General features: G+C 42.7%; 1 protein-coding gene across 5 annotated transcripts in view; it reads left to right on the forward strand.

Moving 5' to 3' along the window:
• The first annotated feature begins 1,115 nt into the window (after positions 1-1,115).
• The window catches only part of rnf130 (ring finger protein 130), a 91,942-nt gene continuing 71,125 nt past the window's right edge, over positions 1,116-21,932 (forward strand). For 3 of the 5 annotated variants that reach the window (XR_014620641.1, XM_084331928.1, XM_084331931.1), the window contains exons 1-2: positions 1,117-1,290; positions 1,735-2,216. Coding sequence is in view for 4 of the 5 variants with exons in the window: in XM_084331928.1 (XP_084188054.1) it covers positions 1,949-2,216 (268 nt within the window). In the remaining variant the exon portion in view is untranslated. Of the gene's footprint in view, positions 1,291-1,734; positions 2,217-21,932 lie in introns of all 5 variants that reach the window. The other 2 variants (XM_084331930.1, XM_084331929.1) reach the window with 2 other exon arrangements.

Below are 21,932 nucleotides of genomic sequence, written 5' to 3' on the forward strand. Positions count from 1 at the left end.
CTCACAAAATCAAGCTAATGTCACACACACAAAGCAAAGCACACTGACAGCTGGAGACAGAGAGAAAGGGTGCTCGTGTTCGAGTGTTTATGGACAGATACTGCACATAGCCTATCTCAAGCAAACAAAAGAAGGTTGTTTGTTTCCCAGTCTCTAAAATAGGGCTGGGCGATAAAACGATAATGATAATTATTTGAATAATCTATAATAATCTATAATAAAAATAATATCGATAATTTTTTATTTATTTTTATTTTATTTATTGTGACCTGCAACAGGGCAGCTTTAAAACCAGAGACAGTGGACAGACTTGTCTTTCTTGCCTGCAACTTAAAGTAATGGCTTTGCTTGTCCAAATGACAATACTGACCAAATTGAGATTTATTTTTCTCTTGTCCATTTATTTTGTTTGCTTTCTAATTTAAAATACAGTTTGAAACCGCCTGTAGTGTACACAGTAGGCTATGTGTGCAGAGCTAGTCTCCAGTCACGAGTCACGGTGCACATGTGCAGTGGTTTGTCCACCAAAAAAACTGGAGTGTGAGGGGCTGTAACACTAAAGATGGCGGCAAAATAAACATATTTTTTTGTTTAAATAATAATAATAAATTAAAAATATATTTTTTAATACTAATAAAAATATAGATAATTATCGATATCGAACTATATGAAAAATGTTATTGTGATATATCGTGATACAATTTTTGGCCATATCGCCAAGCCCTACTCTAAGAACACAAAAATCCCAGGTAAGCGCATACATGATGTGCACATGCATGAAATATGGTCACCCTAAGCTACACCTGAAACTGTAGCTCTTGAATAATATGTAGATATAAATCCTTACATGTTATCTTACCAGGAATTTTATGATAATTTGCTCCAAATTTTTTAATTAAATAAATTACAACCAGAGGTCCTCTCACCTCAAGATATCCGAATTAAATTTTGGCTCATTGGAACCACAAAAGTATCACCTTTACAACATTCAGAAATCTTGATGGGGCACCAAATGTAACAGGGCCGGCCCTGCACGGAGCAGTCCAATAGGCGAAGCAAGATGCTTTGCCCGCATTCATAGAACTAGTCTAGAGTCAGAGCCTGCCCTACTACATAACTACCGTGCGCTTGCGCTGTGCATTCTGAAAGGCGAGACGAGACGCGACTGGATTCGTAGGCTGTTATATGTTTAACCAAAAGGCCAGGCATTAGATATAAAAAAATATATATAAACACGAGACAATTAGCGATTCTGTGTCGATACGGATTGGGTTCGAGGAAATGAACGAGGTAGGTTGCCTGTTAAGTGTTATTATGTGTTGGAAGTAAAACATTGACAAATGTGGTTAGAGAGACGGGTCACTATCATTCGGAAAGATTTTGTGGCACAAAGCAACTATGACAGCTGTTCGCTTGAAGCCAGAAATACATATAATGTAGTGCTGTCTTTTAAGAAATCCATTTGAATAGTGTGTCAAGTGTTAATAATGCAGAATAGACTGTGTTATTATTTGATGATAGCATAAGGCTAACAGCGTATAGGCTATAATTTATGTAGCATATTGACAAGACATTCTGAATGCGCAAAGGCACAACGTACACAGTATGCAATAGCCTAGATACATGAAATACAGATTATATCATGTGTGTATTTTTGTCAGATGTTGCTTGTGTAATTATAGGCCCGTCTTTTATTATAAATGAATAATAATCTATTTTATTGTTCCTTCAAAGGCAGTGACGCTATAGGGGGGACAAGGAGGACGATGTGAGGAGGACAGCATGTTTTTATGACGGGACGCTGTACAGTACAGACGGCATGCAATAAATTCGACACCAAAAAAGCCCTCTTATGTGTTTTGGGAACTCGTTGCGCGGTGCCCCCGTCTCGTAGCGACCAGCTTGGATGTAAAGGGGAAGTAAGTCGCAGTTAGACGCTGATCCGAAGATGCCCAAGAGGTGGACCGCAGCCACGCCATGCAGCTCTCTCCCCGTCGTCTTGGTGATCCTCGTCTTGCCCAGGTGTGCTCTGTCGATCCGTGCCGATAAAACCATCGGGAAAGACGACCATGTTGGCGCCACGGTGAATGCCACAGTGCTGGACACTAAAGGAAACCCGGTCCAAATGATGACCAATGACGAGGGCACGTACGGGCATAATTCGCCAAAAGCGGACGCAAAAGGGATAGTGATTGCACCTGCGCCGTATCATGGAGGTAGGTTGGCACAGTGTGTGTGTGTGTGTGTGTGTGTGTGTGGGCGGGGGGTTGTTGTGACCGACCTTGTCCACATATCCAAGATAGGTAGGCCTACTGATGGAGCAATGTTTAAATGTATCTTTTTCATGTAGTCCCCCTTTGTCCTTGCACGTGATGCTGAGTGGCATTGATAAATTGCTTTGTACTTCACTGTCAATACTGACCTGAGAAGTAATGGCATGTGAATCCATTATTTCCTCTAGGCAACACGGTTTCCAGACATTCTCACTATTTCCATCAATACACGCACATTCCGGGTGTGTGTGTGTGTGTGTGTGTGTGTGTGCGTGTGTGTGTGTGTGTGTGTTTGCGCATATGCATGCGTGGTAGAGTGTGACTTCTACCATACTTGGGTATCGTCCTCAATGATGTCCTTTACATTCCTCAGCAGCAGAGTTCTGTGGGCTGCTGTATAGTGACGCACCATGGGAGTCTTTATGATCTGTTTCAAAGTGTCTGCCACCATATGCATTTGCCAAAGTGATAGACTGTGCAGGCCAGACCTCTCCTGCTATCCCATAATGTTAACAGAATGAGACATCAGTTCTGTTGTTGTATAATTTCCATAGCCTTCCCATTCTTCATATCTTCATTTATGCCAGCTGCTGACATAGCTTCCGTGTCTGTCTGTCTGTCTGTCTGTCTGGCTTGTAGGCAGTTTTCTTGGCGCACATTAGGGCTGAAAGATTTGAGGGGGGAAATCATGTTGCGGTACTTTTGACATATTGCCACTGAGATATGATTCACGGTATTAGGGGGAATGATTTCTGCTGCATACTTTTTCATTGAAAAAAGTATTAAAATGATCATGATGTGATTTTTGTGCAGATCTGTACCGACAAAAATGTGTCGATAAAGGAACACGCCAACATTATGGGAAATGCACTTCTCCAGAGTCAGACAAGAAGATGGATACCAACTTCCTTTCTGTGCGTTCAGTAGAAAGCTATCCGATCCACCTGCAAGCTAGCCTAGTTTAGCACAAATTAATGGAAGCGGATACGGACCACTGGCCTAGCTTAAAACTCCGGAGAGATGTTTTTGGTCAACGGCTAGGCTAGCTTTCCTTAATTTGTGCTAGCTATGTTCCCATAATGTTGGCACGTTCCTTAAGCCTTTATCCATTATCACAGCCTCCTGTGTTTTTGAAATTGCACTAGGCCAAATTGTGATTTTGATAAAAAGTTTTTTATTAATTAATTGTGCAGCCTTATACTGTAAAAAGGGAGATCTCAGCTCATTTGCATATTCTATTTGGAAATGTGATACTTCCTCTGAGCTTTGCAAACACTTTGCTAATCTGCATTTTCTGTCCCATTTTCTCTCGTTGGACTTTAGGCCCTCTTTTCCCCTAAAGCCCCTTGTTCCGAGAGTCTCCTGGCTAATCAGGCTCTTGTAAACAGATCAGTCAGTGGATACATTAATGGGACATAGGCTCGTCCTGTCTGTCTCTCTCCTCTCGGCTTCTGTAAACACTAAACAGCGGACCGACTCCCCAGGCGCCCTTCCCGTCGGCTTATGTAACTGTTCTAAGAGGGCCGCGACTCGTAGGGGCCGAGTTTGAAGGAGAGTCCAGAAGAGGAATAGTTGCGGAGAGTGTGTGTGTGTGGGGGGGTGATTTTACATGCTTGGTAATGGTATCTACATCGTTCCGTTACAGGCCTCTTTTGAGATCAGTGTGTGTCCTTTGTGTGTTGTGTGCACCGCGGGGTGTCGGATATCTGCGGTGCGTTCCAATTCAGATCAGGGCTTAATTTCATGGCACAGAGTTGTCATGAACATGGCGTTCCGCTGCACATTTTATCTCTTCTGCTTTCATCTCTTCCTTCTGCAGGCACAAAATCACTGTAGTGACCCGTGAACTCCGTGAACTAAGATTACACGTTGCATTTGTTACAAAAAAAAATAACGAACAAGGATTTCTGAATGATCTACATTAGCTACATCATCAATGTCCTTTGTAATGAGGCACCGTTAGGCCAAAATGGATGTAGTTTGTCAATAATGAGTCAGACATGGACCGTATCGTCTTCCCGGCGACAGATGCGTGAACTCTGCCCCCAACCCCCCCCCCCCATGCACTGGTCGTTGTCTGTCTTCAGGTTACAGGATGCTTGAAAAGGCCCCAAGGAACATGAAACTGAGAATCGGGAGTGAAAACGGGAGGTTGAATATTTTCATCCCATCTTCACTGTGACTGTCGAGTGGAAAAAGAGGGAGAAAGGGAAAAAGAACATTGGATTCAGATCTTTCAAATATTTGTTCATCTTCAAAAAGGATATCTAAAGGATGCCCGTATGGCACAGTGATCTTGGTAGGCAAGTAGTTGTCATGGAAACTGCATTGGCCAGCAGGATGGGTCATGGCTCGACGACATATCTGCATTTCATTGAAATGCAATATAACTTTGAAAATCGATGAGCACACAAATAACTTCATTCATCTCTATTGTAGTTTAAGGTGGGACGCGATTAAAGGAGTACTTCACCCAGAAATTATAATTCGTAGGATGCGTTACGATCAGGATTTCTGGGCCATTACTGTATCGACAGATAACAACCAGCGATCGATCGTTCACAGGGAGGGGGGGGGTCTCTTTATCGTGTAGCATTATTCATTCATGGTAATGTTAATAATGATAGTGTAGCTATGTCTGCCTGTCACCCTGTTCAGTCATGATAACGTAATAAAATATGCACAGCATACTGTAGATCAGATAGGGCTGTACTGCAGTGGTTTAGACATGTGTGTGACATGATTCACAAGCCATCGTTGTGTGCTCACTGTAATGAAGCAGCTTTGGCTAAGTTGTTAGCACAACACGTTGCAATTGTCATTTGCTCACAAACACTACAGTATTCTTAACGCGATAGATGACGTTAGCTAGGTGACTCGTTTGTATCCCTGTAATGATAACATTAGATAGATAATGTTAGCGTTAGCTAGTAGTTTATATCAAAGTTAGCCAGCTATCCAATGTTAACATTCACTAGGCTACATAAAGTATCCATTCTTGGTCTGTAACGTTATCGTTAGCTAGTAATAGTTTAGATTATATCAACGTTAGCCAGCTACATAGCGTTAACACTCTCTAGGTAACGGGTAGCAGTGCGTAGAGAAATTGTTGTGTTTTGCATCATCTGATCAGCCTTTATACTTGTTTATCGAGACCACCGATTGACCACCGATCAAAGAATATCGCCCGATTGATCTGGACATCCCTAATAATTTGTATATCAGTTACTCACCCTGTGATGCCTTGAATTAATGAAGATTTTCTTTTTCCTTGCATGCCTCCACAGTGAAGGTAGCCATACTTAGTTGATGAATTGAAGTTACAGAGTTCAAACACACTCGCTCAGGCACACTACTTGTACGTGCATGAGAGTGTAACCAGAAATGTTTTAGTTTGCAATATTTTTTTGAAAATGCACGTGTTTGTGAAGTATTGAGCATACCACTGGATAAAGGAGACTTGGATTATACTGCACAATGTGTTTTGAAAGTTTGTAAACCGATATGTTTTGATATAGTTTTGTGGTCAACTTACAAGAAGACGCCAACATTATGGGAAATGTGCTTAGCCTACAGTCTTTTCCAGAGTCAGACAAGAAGATGGATATCAATTTCCTCTCTGTGCATTCAGCTATCTGGCTACAAGCTAGCTTAGCACAAATTAATGGAAGTGGCTACGGACCACTAGCCTAACTTAAAACTCTGCCAGGCTAGTGGTCCGTATCCATTTCCATTAATTTGTGCTAAACTAGGCTAGCTTGCAGCTGGATGGCTTTCTACTGAACGTCTGACTCTGGAGAAGACTGTAAGTGCATTTCCCATAATGTTGGAGTGCCTCTTAATTTCCAGTAACAAGTATGGCTACCAAGGCATGCAAGGAAAAAAATCTTAATTAATTCAAGGCATCACAAGGTGAGTAATAATACACAAATGATAATTTTTGGGTGAAGTATTCCTTTTAAGATTAAGGTTAGGGTTAAAGTAAGGGTGAAGGTGAAAAATAAATGAAATATGGATACTGGCTTGTAGCCATGACCAGCAGGATACTAGCAACCAGTGGTTAACATTTTGGTCAGAGGGCACCTATTAGGGCCAAAGCACAGAATCATTGAAGTCTTATAAAATCCACTGACCTGGTTTCTGCTTGCATTCCGAGCCACATTGGTTCAAATCTTAATTTTACACTGCCTGCTCACAGACTACAAGCCTTATATTTTGTCGGCATTGGAGATGACCGCCGATGGCCTAATTTTCTTGGTCTGCTGCTTGTGACTATGTTTGGCCGCCGGCGAAAGCATGACCCACGTAGCAACAACCCAGTCACTAATAGCTCACGGGTTCCAAAATTGTTTCCATGGAAAACAGAGGTTCTACATAAGGTTCTCGGAACAAAACTTCAGCAGTGCAGGAGGTTGAGTTCAGGGACGGCCGGTAGCGGAGTCACACTCATATGCAGAGCTTCCTCTTTGCCTGTACTGTACGTCACACAGCAAAACTGCTCTGCCCCAAGTGCCTTGAAGTTGTTACTGTAACAAAAATGTAGTAAATGTAGTAATAACTAACTAATGTAATAACTTTAAATTGCATGTGTATATATAGTATCGAACATTGATAACTGTACCTCAAAACGACACAACGTTGATAACTGTACTATAGAACATTGTTCAGATCAAACTGTCAAACTAGGCACTGTGGATCAAATATGACTCGAGATCCAGCCATATCATATCAAACGTACCACTAAGAATGTTGTCGGAAACATATTTTAGGGTCAACCTTAGGGCAAGAGAAAAGAGAAAGTTGCCAAGCAAACATGTAGCCATTTTCTTTTTGGGAGTAGAGAACCAGGGGCCACCCACTAACAGTGCGTTTATCCATCGAGTGTATTCCATGTGGGGAAATTGCAAGTAGGGAGGGGATACATGCACGCAACATGCTCACTGCCCAAAGGTTGATGCCTTATGACCTGTTTGGTAGGGCTGTCTTAAATACTTCGAAGCTTCGAAGCTTCGTTCGATGGCACAAGCTTCGAACATTAAAAAAAAAATCGAAGTTTAAAAAAAAAAAAAAACGTTTTTTTTCAAGAATTTTTTTTTTCAATTTTTTTTTACTTCGATTTGTGTGTGTGTGTGCGTGTGTGTGTGTGTGTGTGTGTGTGTGTGTGTGTGTGTGTGTGTGTGTGTGTGTGTGTGTGTGTGTGTGTGTGAGAACTACCCATCCCAGTTAGGACAGCCGAATCCCGTCCAATCTTTCGCCGTCGAGGCGTCGACTAAAGACTCACTTCTTCAACCATTATCTGAAATGATTAAAAAAATAAAAAATAAAATCTAACCGTGACTAACCTTACTGTCATGCACTTTTCCTAATAAACTAACCTACACTGTAACACGCAACACTTTGATAAACATTGTTACTCAGCTGATAGAGTTGTACCCTTCTTGCTGTCTTGTCGTACAGAACTTGTAAGTCGCTTTGGATAAAAGCGTCAGCTAAATGACCAAATGTAAATGTGTGTGTGTGTGTGTGTGTGTGTGTGTGTGTGTGTGTGTGTGTGTGTGTGTGTGTGTGTGTGTGTGTGTGTGCGCGCGCGCGCATGGGGCCATTGGGTGGGGCCGGGGGACAAATACACTGGAGGAAAGTAACCCAGCTCAGCACTGCCCAAATTATATCATCACTATTGCCTGTTTGAAGGATATCATCCTCAAATACATATACACCTACATGCCTTGTAGAATTCCACACATAAGAAAGAAAGATACTGGGATGAATAAACAAAATAGGAAATAAAATTTAGATAAGGTGCTACTGAGATGTTTTGGTGAGTTCTTTGTTTTTTTGTGGAAGTTGCCCTTCTTAAAAATGCATGAACATTCACTGATAATTGGTCTGTAGTGGAGTCTACAAGGTCTACATTGCCGGACCATGTAGAATCCGGACCTTGTAGACTGACATAATTCTGTGCATAGTTTAGTCTACACAGGCCATATTTCAAATAATCAAAATCTTACTTCATTCATCTTAAACATTCTTGATTTGGGGGATTGGTAGTTCCCATGAAATCTGAAGTTGTTCAAACGACAACAGCGATCCACCTTGAATTAAATCACACAGCCGAGTGAAACCTTGTTGGCTCAGTCACGAAAGGGGCTACTTAATTAATTAATCCAACCCACTTTATTTATAGAGCACATTTAAAAACAACAACGTTTATGAAAGTGCTGTACAAGTCCCACAACATAAGATAAAAAAAAAAAAAAATCGAAGCTTCGAATTAAAATCGAAGCTCGGCCCCGAAGCTTCGATTGCCAAAAAAAGCTTTGAAGGTCAGCCCTACTGTTTGGTTTGAGAGCTATGTCGTTTTCCATTACTCTAATGAAGGCTGACCAAGGTCGAAGCATCTACTGTATGCACAGAAAAAGAGGGACCACTTCTCTTTCACTGACGTATCTTTTTGGCTTGATGGGTTTTCCAGATATCAACCTATGAACAGACACAGCTTATCTGATTGAGATCATCCACGATGTTGCGGTGGTTTCCTGTGCACCACTGATACTGTCATGTTCAACTAGTAAAGATAATGAGTAAATATTAACCTGGTAAACGTTTCCTAAAAGCTATTCCCTTCTTTCATCGCTACTAGATTTTCATGGCAGTTTCCTCACAGACGGGTTTGATTGACGTACATTTCCCAGACGAGTACTAAATTGAGCTGTGTTGGCAATAATAAATCTAATGCAAAAATGTATTCAGAGGAGCTTTGTTCTCAGTCTAATGGTAGATATAACAATGGTAAATATAATGCTGCTATTCTTGCCAGCTGTCTGTTCTAAAAGAGAAAATACAGCGCTGGAACACTCATGTCTAGGGACCTTTGATAAAGGAGATGTGACAAAATTGGGCCCCCTTTACTTTTAACAGATCGGTGGAGCCCCTCTCAATTAAAGTCATGCTTGCATGGATACATATTCCAATAAAAATGTGTGATCTGATGCAAATGCAAATAATTTACACACAAACCTAGGGCTTTCAAGACCTTTGGTGGGAACTGGGGCAGGTAGGTAGCCTAATTCAGGCATATACAGATGTGTTGAGCAGATGGTATGAAATATGTCGGGGCCAATATGGCTGATGACTACAGTACATTTACATTTAGTCATTTAGCTGGTGCTTTTATCCAAAGCGACTTACACCTTTGGTAGCAAAGGGTAATTAATTGGTATTATTCATCTAGCAATGTCAAACTTGAGTGCTTCACTCTTGAGTGCATAGTAGTACGTCTATACTATTATTAGCATAGTAGATAGTATTATAGGCAAGTACAGTAGGTCTACAGTAGGTCCTAAATAACTTAATGCTACCTTGAGGCAACTGATACACACAACTAGGCATATCATGGCAAGTTGTCAGGGTCAATACAACTATTCAGAAAAATGATAAATATGTTTTTGAAAAATCTTTGTTATTTTTTTGTTATGTTGACTGTATATGCTAGTTACTGCAAGCCTAAACCTATATGGAAATGATCATTTACTAAATGTACAAATGTTTCATGGATCACCACTCAAATCGAATAATTTCTTATTTTCTTTGGTATGGCATAAGAATCCTCCACAACAAATGTTATGGCAATCTGGCCATTACTTTTCAAGATATCTTGTTCACACACAGGGGTGAAACATGACCTTGGTGGAAGTGGATTAGAGGCCTTGGTTGGACATATTAGAGGTATTTGTGGCAGTGGCTCAGGAGGTCGAGCTCATCGTCTGGTTATCTGAAAGTTCCCGGTTCGATTCCGGCTCCTCCCGATTTCATGTGGAAAATGCCCTTGAGCATGCTCTAAGTGGTTGGTAAATCACAAAAAGTGCTATATAAATGCACATATACCGCCACATTCCCGACCATGGACAGAGCACAGCGGTCCTCTTTTTCACCCAAAGAACATTGACCCTTGTGTTTGGTTGGTTCGCTCTCCGTTTTTTCTCTCGATTGTCTGCACTTTGATCACACTTTGATCGTACGTTGTTATTAGGGATGTCCCGATCCAATCACGTGATCGGGATCAGGGCCGATCACGTGATTTTCCGAAGATCGGGATCGACAAAAAAAAAAAATCTTAAACTCATACTGAGGCGTTAGTTTTGGTTTTAAATTGCATATCATCATTCATTTATTTATTGTCACACTGAGCAGAAGAATTTTGCCAAAACAAAACAATAGTATCCAGCTGCAGAACGGCAGACCAGCCACACTCAGATTATTATTATTTTTTATTTAATTTTTTTATCCCAATTTCTCACATTACATTCACCCTGAATGTTGACGTTATCCAGGTGAAAAGTTAACTTCATTCAAGCGAGGCATTGCAATCCTTGACATAAATCATTTGATGTATAATTAAATCAAAGGAAATGCGTTTGGGTCTGAGAGTGTGTCTGCCATTCTGCAGCTGGATACTATTGGTTTGTTTTGGCAAAATTCTTCTGCTCTGTGTGACAATAAATAAATGAATGATGATATGCAATTTAAAACCAAAACTAACGCCTCAGTATGAGTTTAAGACGTGAACATGGTCATGTTTGTTGAATAAAAAAAAATAAAGTAAAAAAAAAAAGAATAAAAAAAAGTAAAAAAAAATTGATCGGATCGGGAAATATCGGTATTGGTAGATACTCAAAATCACATGATCGGGATCGGATCGGGAGCAAAAAAACGTGATCGGGACATCCCTAGTTGTTATCAGCCAGTACTTGATGCAAACAGCAAGTCCCACACTGCTCATGTTCATTGTTGTTTACCGGAGCTTGACATTACATTATATCTTCTCGTAAACTTTGAATGGTCCACGTGTTTGATGTTTGTTTTATTAACGGGCTACCGAGTGTTTGTACTGCATCTCTTCACACAAGAGCAGTGTATGCCTGCGAGAGCCATTCTAAACTGCGCCAATGCGACCCCCCACCCCCCACTCAAGATTTAGACAGAAAAAATCTCTTGAAACACAAGCCAGTTGATTTAGCACATCCTGTTTTGCATGTAGCCATAGCGTTTCCTCCTGGGGGCATTTTGCTTCCTGTCTCACTCTCCACACTTGTGTGCTGGCTGTCTAAAGCACAGGACCCCCAGCAGCCTCCCAGAGCTGTGGACATATGGTGGGGAGATCAAACGTTCGGCGACCAAGCTGCTTGTGTTCTTTTTGGAGGAGCTGTAAAGATGAACAAGTCCCTCGGATTAATCTGCTCCCTGCGCCCCCTCCCCTCCTCCCTCCCAGCACTGTTCTCCTCAGCTACTCTCCTCCTCTCCTCCTCCCATCTCTGGCCATTAACCGGGTGCCATCACCCCACAGTCCTGATCAATCGGGGGAATAGGAACTGGCTGAATTCCCTCCGCCTATCTGCGGTTGCTACATTTCATCACCACCCACCACTAAATGTAATTGAGGGTCAAAGCTTACTTACTGGGAGGGACACAGTAAGAGTGTCATGATGCAGGAGAACCAGCCGATGGCATTGTGCCTCACTGTGAGGACTCTTGGCCAACAAGAACCCATGTTGTCAGAGACCGTATTGCGTTGTCGCATGAATCTTGAGCCGGGTGATTTGCAGCGCTTGAAGGGCCTCACTTGGTCACTTGGCAAGTGACCCTGGCACTGTTTGACTTGGTAGGGATGTAGGCTAATTAACTTCATCCCGGGCTACTATGACCAGTACTCCGAGTCCTTCAGCATTGGAAAAAAGGAGAACAAGTCATACAAAGATATTTTACAATGATTCAAAAAGCTGTGTAGCTGCAGTCATGCATATGACTGAGATATAAGTTTACTATTTCGTTCCACGAACATACTGTATATACTGTAATACTGTTTTTGCAGTATTTTCCTTTTAAATCTCTGACACACTGACTCAGTTACACTACATCCAACCATTATGTTGGGGGAGGGGGGGGGGGGTGCGTGGGGAGTAAGAATGGACACCATTGATACCTGCATTCTCACTGTTTTTTTACTTTTTCTGCTCCTGTTTTTCTGTGTTTTTCTCCCATCCCAATTTAGTCATGCCAATTCCCCCCTCCCCTTCCTGGTCGTTGCTCGCATGTGCCCCCCACTGGTCGGTCTAGGGAGGGTTGATAGATACTATCACATGTCCCCTCCGATACATGCGGAGTCAGCCAGCCACTTCTTTTCACCTGCCAGCGCAGACTCTCATTGGTGAGGTGTAATGTGTGGGAGGCTCACACTACCCTCACCATCTCCCTTCCTCGCTGTGCAGGCGCCCTGACCGACCTGTAGGAGTCGCTGTTTACAACGACCAGATTACCACCCACGGCTTCCCTCCCGCTGACTCTGCCAATTGAGCCAGTATGACGGCCGGCCAAGCCGGAGGCAACGCTGACAGCCGGATTCGATACCAGTGTCTCTCGCGTTGGTGACGAGCGCTTAGTCCGCTGCGCCACCCAGTCGCCGCCTCACTGTCCTTTTCTGAAATGCGCCATTCATCACTGTGATACCAAGCAACATTAAAGCAGGTCCGGTTAAGAATTGTATCTCTGCAAAATCTAAAATGCTGAAAATAACAGTCGGCAGAGAGGCACTAACGACAGTCAGTGTGGCGCTAGAGTATCCGGCTATTAGTCTGCAGTGTATTATTTTTTTCATTGTGTTCTCCTCCCGTTATCCACGGGCAGCTCCAGAGCACGGAGGATGAGGGGCAGCTTAAGACCAGGCTTCCCCGTCTCTCTGCAACATTAAAGACAAAATGTGCCGTTAAATGTCCTCAGTCTCGCAAGCAAGGCCGTTTTCAATTGTGTTTACTCAAAAGAGGCTCCTGCTTTGTCATTCAGAGACCCATCTTTCTGTTTACTGTTCACGGTTAACCTGACATCTGTTTTCCGGGTTTTCATAGCGGTCTGTTGCATTGTGTTGCACTCGGGCGGATCTCTTTGAAGTGGGTACGCACTACGCAGAGAATTTGGTGTGGGCTTCCAAGTGTTTTGCTAAATTAGTCCATGCAAATCAAAGACAAAGTATGTGATGAATCTGACCATAAACAACATGAATATATCACACTGAATGTGGGTGAAAGAAGATCCCACTCGTTAGAGGGGCGAAGACAATGCTCTCCCTCATAATGTTCACTGTACATACTTTAACCACAAGTATGTCATCTATGTTACTATCAACAACATTGATGCGCTGTAGCACTCTGAAGGCGGTTACGATCCTACGGGCAGAAGGACAATAACAATGCTCGCTCTCATACGGCCTCTGTTCTGTAATGAGGAGATCTGTAGATTTGGTCCAGACCGAATATTTTGCAATTGCCCTTTGACCTTGTTCTTTTGCAAATGCTGCAGCGACGTTGTCATTATTCCTGAGTAAGACTGTTACTTGGTGGAGTAGGCCTCTAAGGCGCCTACCTGTGTGAGCATGTTGAGTCTGATGAGGCTATGGAATAAACACAATGCTTCCCTCCCAAACACACAAACTAATTAGAACAAGGGCAACAGAGCCTCGAGGGAAATTATTCAATGGGGAACGGGGAGCTGAAGGAATCGCAGAGTCTGCTATTTCCTGGACTCATTGACACAAGCTGTGTTCGATAGTGTTGATACCTGACACTAGTGACTATTTTCTTTGTATAAAGCATAATGGGTTTGTAATTCTCATTTTGGAGATATAGTCCAGTTTAGCTTTAATGTGGCAAGGCAAACGTTGCAACGTAAACGTGAGAATACAGGTTCCCTTTCTGAAATTAATGTCAAAATCTGTTTTATGCAAAGAGAAGAGGGAGAGTTGCTCAATGAGGAATATGTGTGGTTTCAACCCCCCCAGACCCACCCCACGTCTTCACCACACCAACCTGACCCACCTTGCCTGAGGTTCTTAGAAATCCTTAGAAATCCAAGAGATAAAAACAAGTAAAGATTGTAAGTTTGGAAATTGTAAATTCTAAAGTTTAAGTCAAACATTTCAAACAACTCCAGGTCATCTTCACGGGTGTGCTCTTTTGAAAGGGGTTTGCTTCGGGACATAGGCTTGCATGTTATCATTGATGTCAGTTCTGAGTGTGCGGAAAGTGTTTTTCGGTCTTGTTCAGTCTTGCCACACTCACTTCCTGCAACGGTTCCCTTAGTGCAAACTGTCTCATGGCTCCAAGTCAGTGTGCTGCTCTACACTCATTGCTGTTGGCAACACCACGATCAATCAACACAAGGGTTTAGCGAATATTTAAATCTTCCACAAAAAAAAGGTGTCACAAGTTAGTGACACAAACTCCTTCTTAAATGGTAAAACAACAATATGATGTGGAGATAAGACAACACTCTTACTGGGTTTTGGGCCGCATGCCACCAGTAAATCTGCCCCACTGAGGGCTGAGGTGAGAGGACTCTACTGTAAATGTTAACTTGACACCACTAAATGACTCACTGACTCTCCCAGTGACCCTCAATTATGGTCTGGCCAATCTAACGAGTATTTTGCGGCAGCACGGACTTCTTGGATACATCCTGTCCCCAGGATGTTCTGGCTAATCAACTGCGTCCGTTATGCTCAGTGTTGTTTTCAGTCACGTTGACGGTGTGGTGTACAGTGGTGAACTCTCAAGGTTTCAGCTTTTAGCCCAGGAAGAAATGCAGCTTGTGTGGGTGAGGTGTGCATCTCTGCGTGCCTGTGTCAGTGTACCTTTCTAGGTCAGATTACAAGCCTAGGCTTCAATTTGATCCCATTGTCACAGTTTTGATATTTAGATCTCTCTCGCTCTCTCTCGCTCTCTCTCTCCCCACACCCCAGGCTTCCAATGTCACTGAAATGAACATATCAGTAGCATGTTGAGAAAAATCATCATGTCATCATTGTGTCTCTTTTTCTGTGTTTCTGTGTTCTGCCTTTTCCAGCACTACCCTCTTAATACTAACCTTGGCTATCACTAGCAAGTAGGATGTTCGATATTGGCTTTTCTACCGATATCCGATACACCGATATTTAGGGTTGGGCATCGTTTGGATTTGAACGATTCCGATTCCGATTCTCCATTTCGATTCCTGTTCTAAACTATTCTCGATTCCGATTCTTTGAGGTGTAGGTCAAAACAGGTCACAGCTTATTTCGCAGGAGAATTTCTTTTTTTTTGAAAAATCTAAATTTTTTTCATACTATTCACATTGTCAGTTGACTTGATACAGTTTAATTTGGTTGCTGTACTGTAACTAGGGTATTAATTAACAAAGTAATTTTTTTTTTAAGAATCGAAATTAATAATCGAAATGCAAATATGTTACTTCCAGAACCGGAAGTTAGGAACCGGTTCCTATTAGAACCGGTTCTTGGTGCCCAACCCTACCGATATTGTCCAACTCTTAACACTTTAAGTGCCGAAAACGTGTTTAGGCGTCTTTCCTAGCCATGCTAAAGTTGCAGAGGACGCCCTAACTCGTCTTTAATATCAATATTTCAAAAATCTGTGATCGGAATCATATTTCCCCTCTGCAGCCTTCACACACAGTTCTGAGCTCCTCTCAATCCTCTAGCGGTTCAAGAGCGCCATCTGGTGGCCGATCGGCAGAAGCGGCAAACAGGAAGTCATGTGGATGAAGTGATGATCACCCATATTACTTCCGGGCACTCGCTATAGGTCCCGGGACTCGAGCTCGACACAATACATAGCGATCCGTTGCCAATAACTCGATAAACAACATGATTTGGACGTATATACTATTATTCAACCTGGAAATGGACCGGGTATTTCGACATCCCATAATGGAAAACTGTCTACCCCACGCTGATCACCCAACGGCCCGAGGAGACTGGGGTGAGTTTTAGCGTGTAATATTACCGTGTTCGATATTAACTGATCTGATGAACATATGACCCACATTAGATGAATGGTATAACGCTGCCCACGGAATTATAAACGCCCCCTCGCCCATCCGGTCAACATCAGATGACGTGTAGTAACTTCCAGAAGTACGTCCAGTTGGAATTTTTTATATCGCGCCGATTGCTATCAAACTGTATTTCATCATCAATATAATGCATTTGGGGCTATAAATCACGTTCTGGAGAAAGCTGCAGAAAGAGATGAAAACATACTTATACCTTAGACCATATTTTAGTATGAATATGTGAATGAAAAAGTTTAACGTTGCTACACCATGAACAATACATATAGGACCTTGAATGGGCCCTAATAATGGCAATCTAGCAATAGAATTAAAAAAGTTATAGCCCTGCAAAGAAGGGGAACTTCTCCATGTTAAATAGAGCTGGCAACGGATGGTATATCATGAATTTAGACTTAGGCAATCAAAGTGTTAATTTCCGATACCGATATCAACCGATACCGATATATGCGGGTTCCCCCCCCCCCCCCCCCAAAAACGGAATAATTTCAGGTCATTAACATTACATATCTCTTGTTGTGGAATTAACACAACATTATGCATACTTTTGACAATAAATAAAATAAGAATTTGTTCTTACTTGCTTGCCTGGGTAAATAAAGGTTAAATAAATGTAAAGAAATAACCGATACCGATATTTTCCGATATTACATTTTAATGCCAATATCGGCCGATAATATCGGTAGGCCGATAATATCGGACATCCCTACTAGCAAGTCATGAAATGGTAAACGTGTCGCTGAAAACTAGACCCACTCCATACATATAGGCCTAAATTAAATGTTTTAACGAGTCCAACCTCCTTTGATTGACAGGCAGTTTGCTTGTTAGATTCCGATGCAGATTTGAAGCACAAGGACATGTTTACATGCTTCCAGTGCACTCTTTTTGTGTTGTTGTGGTGTGCTTGTGTCATGTGTCCTCGTGTCCACGCTGGAAGAACATGTCATACAGTTTTCAGGGACTCCTTTTCTCTTATTGTGCACTATATCACCAATTCCTTCAACTAGTGGTCAAAAAGTACATCACATACGTTTTAACTTAAAATTGCAGTAGAAATTGGCAAGAGCGGGTTTACCTGCCCAGTAGAAATAGAGCATGTTCTGCATCACTTATCAAGCCCATGCACACGCAACAAAGGTTTTACATGGACTCCCAGAGGCACCAGCAGTTTTAAGCTGAATTTAAAATACAAAAATTATAATAATAAAAAATATTTCCCAGCCTCTGATTGGCAGGTGGTACCTTTCGATGAGGAACATGACTGTGGTCTTAGTTTTCCGATATTTTTTATTTGATTTGATATTTATTTGTCTCGAACATAGAAACATAAAACAAGTTTAAAAAACAAAAAGGTAAATAGTCAGACTATTTCCATACAATACGTGTTCGAGAAGGAACAGGGGGTAGTAAAAAAAAAAAAAAAACGTATCAAGCCCTGCCCCTTCCTTACAATATTTTACATTATAATTTAATACAAATAAAAATAATATAACAAATAATGAAAAATAAAATAAAAGTACAGTTTTTTATATATCCAAATGAGAAACAAATATGTATTAGGCAGTCACATTACTGCTCAAGCTCCTCTCTCTTATATGTGTCCATAAGTGCTTATTTATAGCTACCTTTAAATTGATTGATATTATTGCTTAATTTTATACTCCCATCCAGACCATTCCAGAGTGATACCCCACAAATGCAATGCACATACTTTTAAGAGTTGTACGTACCGTAGGTAGAACACTGCTTGGCAGGCCAAAAACATCTGCATTTTGGCCTGCCTTGAAAAGTGATGCAGACCTTACTCTATTTCTGCTAGGCAGGTAAACTCATTCTTGCTAATTTCCTCCAAAGTTGCCTATACCGCAGCTTTTACCGCTGATAGAACGGTTCAATTATGCATAAAAGTCACTTTCCCAAGGAGGGACTGGCCTTAGAACAGCATGACGGGGGACAGTACTGCTAATATCCCAGTAATGCTGGCTAATAATCAAGATGACTTTACTCCATATTAACATTTCCATTATTAAGGTTCCACATTTTGGCTCTCTCTACACCTTCCCAGACGAGAGTTCTCTGTCGGAAGCTAGCTATCTGGATAAGAGGACAGGAGGGAGGTGACATTCGCTGAAAATGTTCTGCTTTTATACAATACCTTCCTCCTTTTCTTCCTTTGGAAAAAGGAGAATGCTGTAAATTACGTTGAATTTAATCTGGGCAATATTCCAAAAGAGGGTGTTTGGAAATGTTCATGAGATATTATTATGAGGATGAAGTGACTGTGACGGTTAAAGAGAACAGGGGTAAGTAACGGACTGCAGGGCCACAAGCCACTCTGGTAGGCTGCAGATGCACAAAGAGGGTCGGGTCACAGAGGCCTGGTCAGTGGACTGTTAAGACCTGATTATGCTCAGTCTGGCAGACACCTTACGGAGGGGCGATGTAGTACGGGAGGTTTGTGGCGGACTCTACGTCAGCACCATTCATGCTTCTTCCGTTCCAGTGGTCAGCGGAACGGAGTGCTACCATCAGCCAAGCATGGCCATGCTGAGCAGTACAGATCATAACATCATCGGCATGCGGTTAAAGTCGGAAGTAGAAATTGGCCTTTAAAGCATTTAATGTACTTTAGCTTATTGTTAGTGACTGATGGGAAACAATATAGTGATGTGATTATTTTTGCTCTTACTGCCAAGCCCTATCATAGACCCAACCCAGTTTTTTAGTATGATGGAGGGATGGCTCGGAGGCGCAGTCATTGTTGTAGAGAGGGTGGGGCGAGAGCACACAGCCCTGTGGTGCACCTGTGCTTACCGACCAGGATACAGAATGTCCATGTCTCCCCCACACTCTCACAGCGGCACCCCACCCCCCTATTATTATTATCATATACATTATCATCTTTTTCCTGCCTGTATCTCCCCTCCCCCATCCCCCATGCTGCTATGACACCTGGATTTTCCCAAGGGGATTAGTAAAGGAACACTTGACCCCCCCCCCCCCCCCCCCAATTCAACACACGCCTTATTATTCAGCCTAATCTGAGAAACCCAGAAGCTTTAGCTACTTATCGATGTTAAGTCTGGGACAAAACGTACTCAAACAAACAAGACAATTAGTTATTTCATATAATAGACAGAATGGCACCGTCTCTGCATGTCTCCCTAATATGACCCCCCCCCCCCCCCAAATACAATATGGCCAAATGCAAACAACCATAGGAAAATTAGAAACACGTTGTTTACACTGTAGTAGGTATTGGAACTGAGAGTGGAAATGGGTCTATGAGCAAACGACAGTTCCAGTAAATACAGGAAATGCTCCCGCACAGCCGCACCCACTGCAACCAAAAAAGCTCCATCAGAAACACTGAGGTGGCTGTATTTACAGATGTAGCCTACTTTCAGACCATGATACACGTGTTTTGCTTAAGTGTGGTTTGATGTATTGGTGAATGAAACGGGATGTTCAGATGGGAATTGGTGGAGACGTTTTCTTCATTCCACTGTTGAGGACCAATGAGAATACGGTTTTAATATTGTGGGAGGGGGGGGGGGGGGGGGGGGGAGTGGTAATTGACATGTAGCCTAATTGGATTGCTTTTTTATGTATGATTCTGAGCGCAGGATTGGTCTGCAATAACATTTAGAATGGGATGGCAAATACAACTACAAGCACCTCTGGATTCGGAGTGAACATGTAGAGGAAGCGTGTAGAACGGACACACAACGAGTCGTGGCATCGGGAGCCAGGAGGGTTCAGGTGCTTCAGCACATCGTTGTAGAGACATGTCTGTCAGCACGTGGGCCAGCTGGCCAGCACAGAGACCCAGCAGCTTCCCCACTGCGCAGCAAAGCCTGTAATGAAGGGAGGCGGCCTCTGGGATCCAAAGAGTGTGGAAGGGGATGAGTGAATATCGGTAGGTAGGGAGGCAGACGGACAGGCAGACAGACGGACAGGCAGACAGACAGACGGACGGACAGACAGACAGACAGACGGACAATGTGTACACTCAAGCCAGCATAGCTAACAGCACAATGATTAGACGCACTGTGAAATTCAGAAATCCGTAATAACAGATTTGAGTGTTTACGAGAAATAGAGGTATGCTTAAATAGACAGAAATACAACCCCATCGCCTCCAGTCAACACCAAATCAATGACTGTGACCTTGTATTTTCTGTCTCTCTCGCTCTCTCTCTCTCTCTCTCGCTCTGCACTGCTGAGCGTCCCAAGCTAGGGCTTGGGGGTAGGCTATAAAAGTAGGCTGACAAGTTGATCCATCTGTATTCGGATTGCCCTGCTTATTGGTGACCTTATCCACAGGGGGCAAAGCACACGTGATGTTTGCCACCGAAACGATCGCTTTGGGCTGCCCTGGATTTTAAAAGTGGTTTACTAGGAAACAATAGGGTCGCTGATTTACAATGAGCAGCCAGTGATGGAGTGGTGAGAATTACCCTCTTTTCTCTGCGCTTGCTCATTTCCTGGTTTTGCGCTTGGTCTGCTTTCAATTTTTTTGCAATGATTGTTCCCTTGTGTGTGTGTGCGTGTGTCCTGCACAACATTCTGTTCTGTGTCCAGTTAGTAGGTCATCTTCTCAGCTAGTAGTCTTTTCCACACGATGAGTGTTTTGTCCTCACAACAGTTACTGTCCACTCTCCAACTCGCTCTCTCTGTATTAAGATAAGCTAAGATATTCCTTTATTGATCCCCTTGGGGAAATTCAGGCATCATAGTAGCATGGGGGAAGGGGGGGGGGGGGGGGGTACAGGTAGTAAAAACAACACAAGCAGTGTAAACAAATAGGTCAATATAATTTACTATCTAACTAACTGAAAATATATTCACAGTATTCACAGTGTCACATAAGGTGCAGTATGCATAAGGTAGTGTTATAATTTACTATCTACTGAAATAGACATTATTCACAGTATCACAGTATCCACTGAAATATACATTATTCACAGTATCACAGTATCCACATAAGGTGCAGTATGCCTAAGGTAGTTTTATTGTCCTCCTTGGGTTCCTATTAGTCCTAGGTCAATGTCTGGCAGCAGTCGCTGCCCCCTGTTGTGGAGCCTGGAGGCCGCTAGTCGCTGCCCACTGTTGTGGAGCCTGATGGCCGCTGGTATGAAGGACTGTCCGAGGCGGTTAGTTGAGTGTCGGGGGGGTATGAGACGAGTCTGTGGCTGAACGAGCTTCTCATCTTGACTAGCTCGTCGTAGAGGGGGTGGTAGGGGTTCTCCATGATGGCAGCCAGCTTCCTTCTCATCCCCCTCTCTGCCATCACCTCTAGTCTAGGTAGCTCGACTCCCACCACGGAGCTAGCCTTCCTCACCAGCTTGTTGAGCTTGTTGGTGTCCCTTGAGTTGATGTAGCCTCCCCAGCATGCCACAGCATAGAAGAGGACGCTGGCCACTACAGACTGGTAAAATGACTGCAGCAGTCTATTGCACACGTTGAAGGACCTGAGTCTCCTCAGGAAGAACAGCCTGCTCTGTCCCTTCCTGTAGAGGGCCTCTGTGTTATCCGACCAGTCCAGTTTATTGTTTACACTAGTAAACGACTAACTCCAGTTTAATTACACTAAACAAGCACATTCACACTGATGGGTAAACGGTGAGACTGTAATGCCTTCTAGCCTCACCTAAGTATTCAGCCTTTATGGCTTTGTGTAAACACTAAACAATAATGGACCACAATATTTATTTTTCTTCCACCATCCAACTTGTGTTTGTGTCATTCTTAATTGAT

This window comes from Notolepis coatsorum (genome assembly GCF_963971535.1).
Source record: "Notolepis coatsorum genome assembly, chromosome: 16".
Lineage (NCBI taxonomy): Eukaryota > Metazoa > Chordata > Actinopteri > Aulopiformes > Paralepididae > Notolepis > Notolepis coatsorum.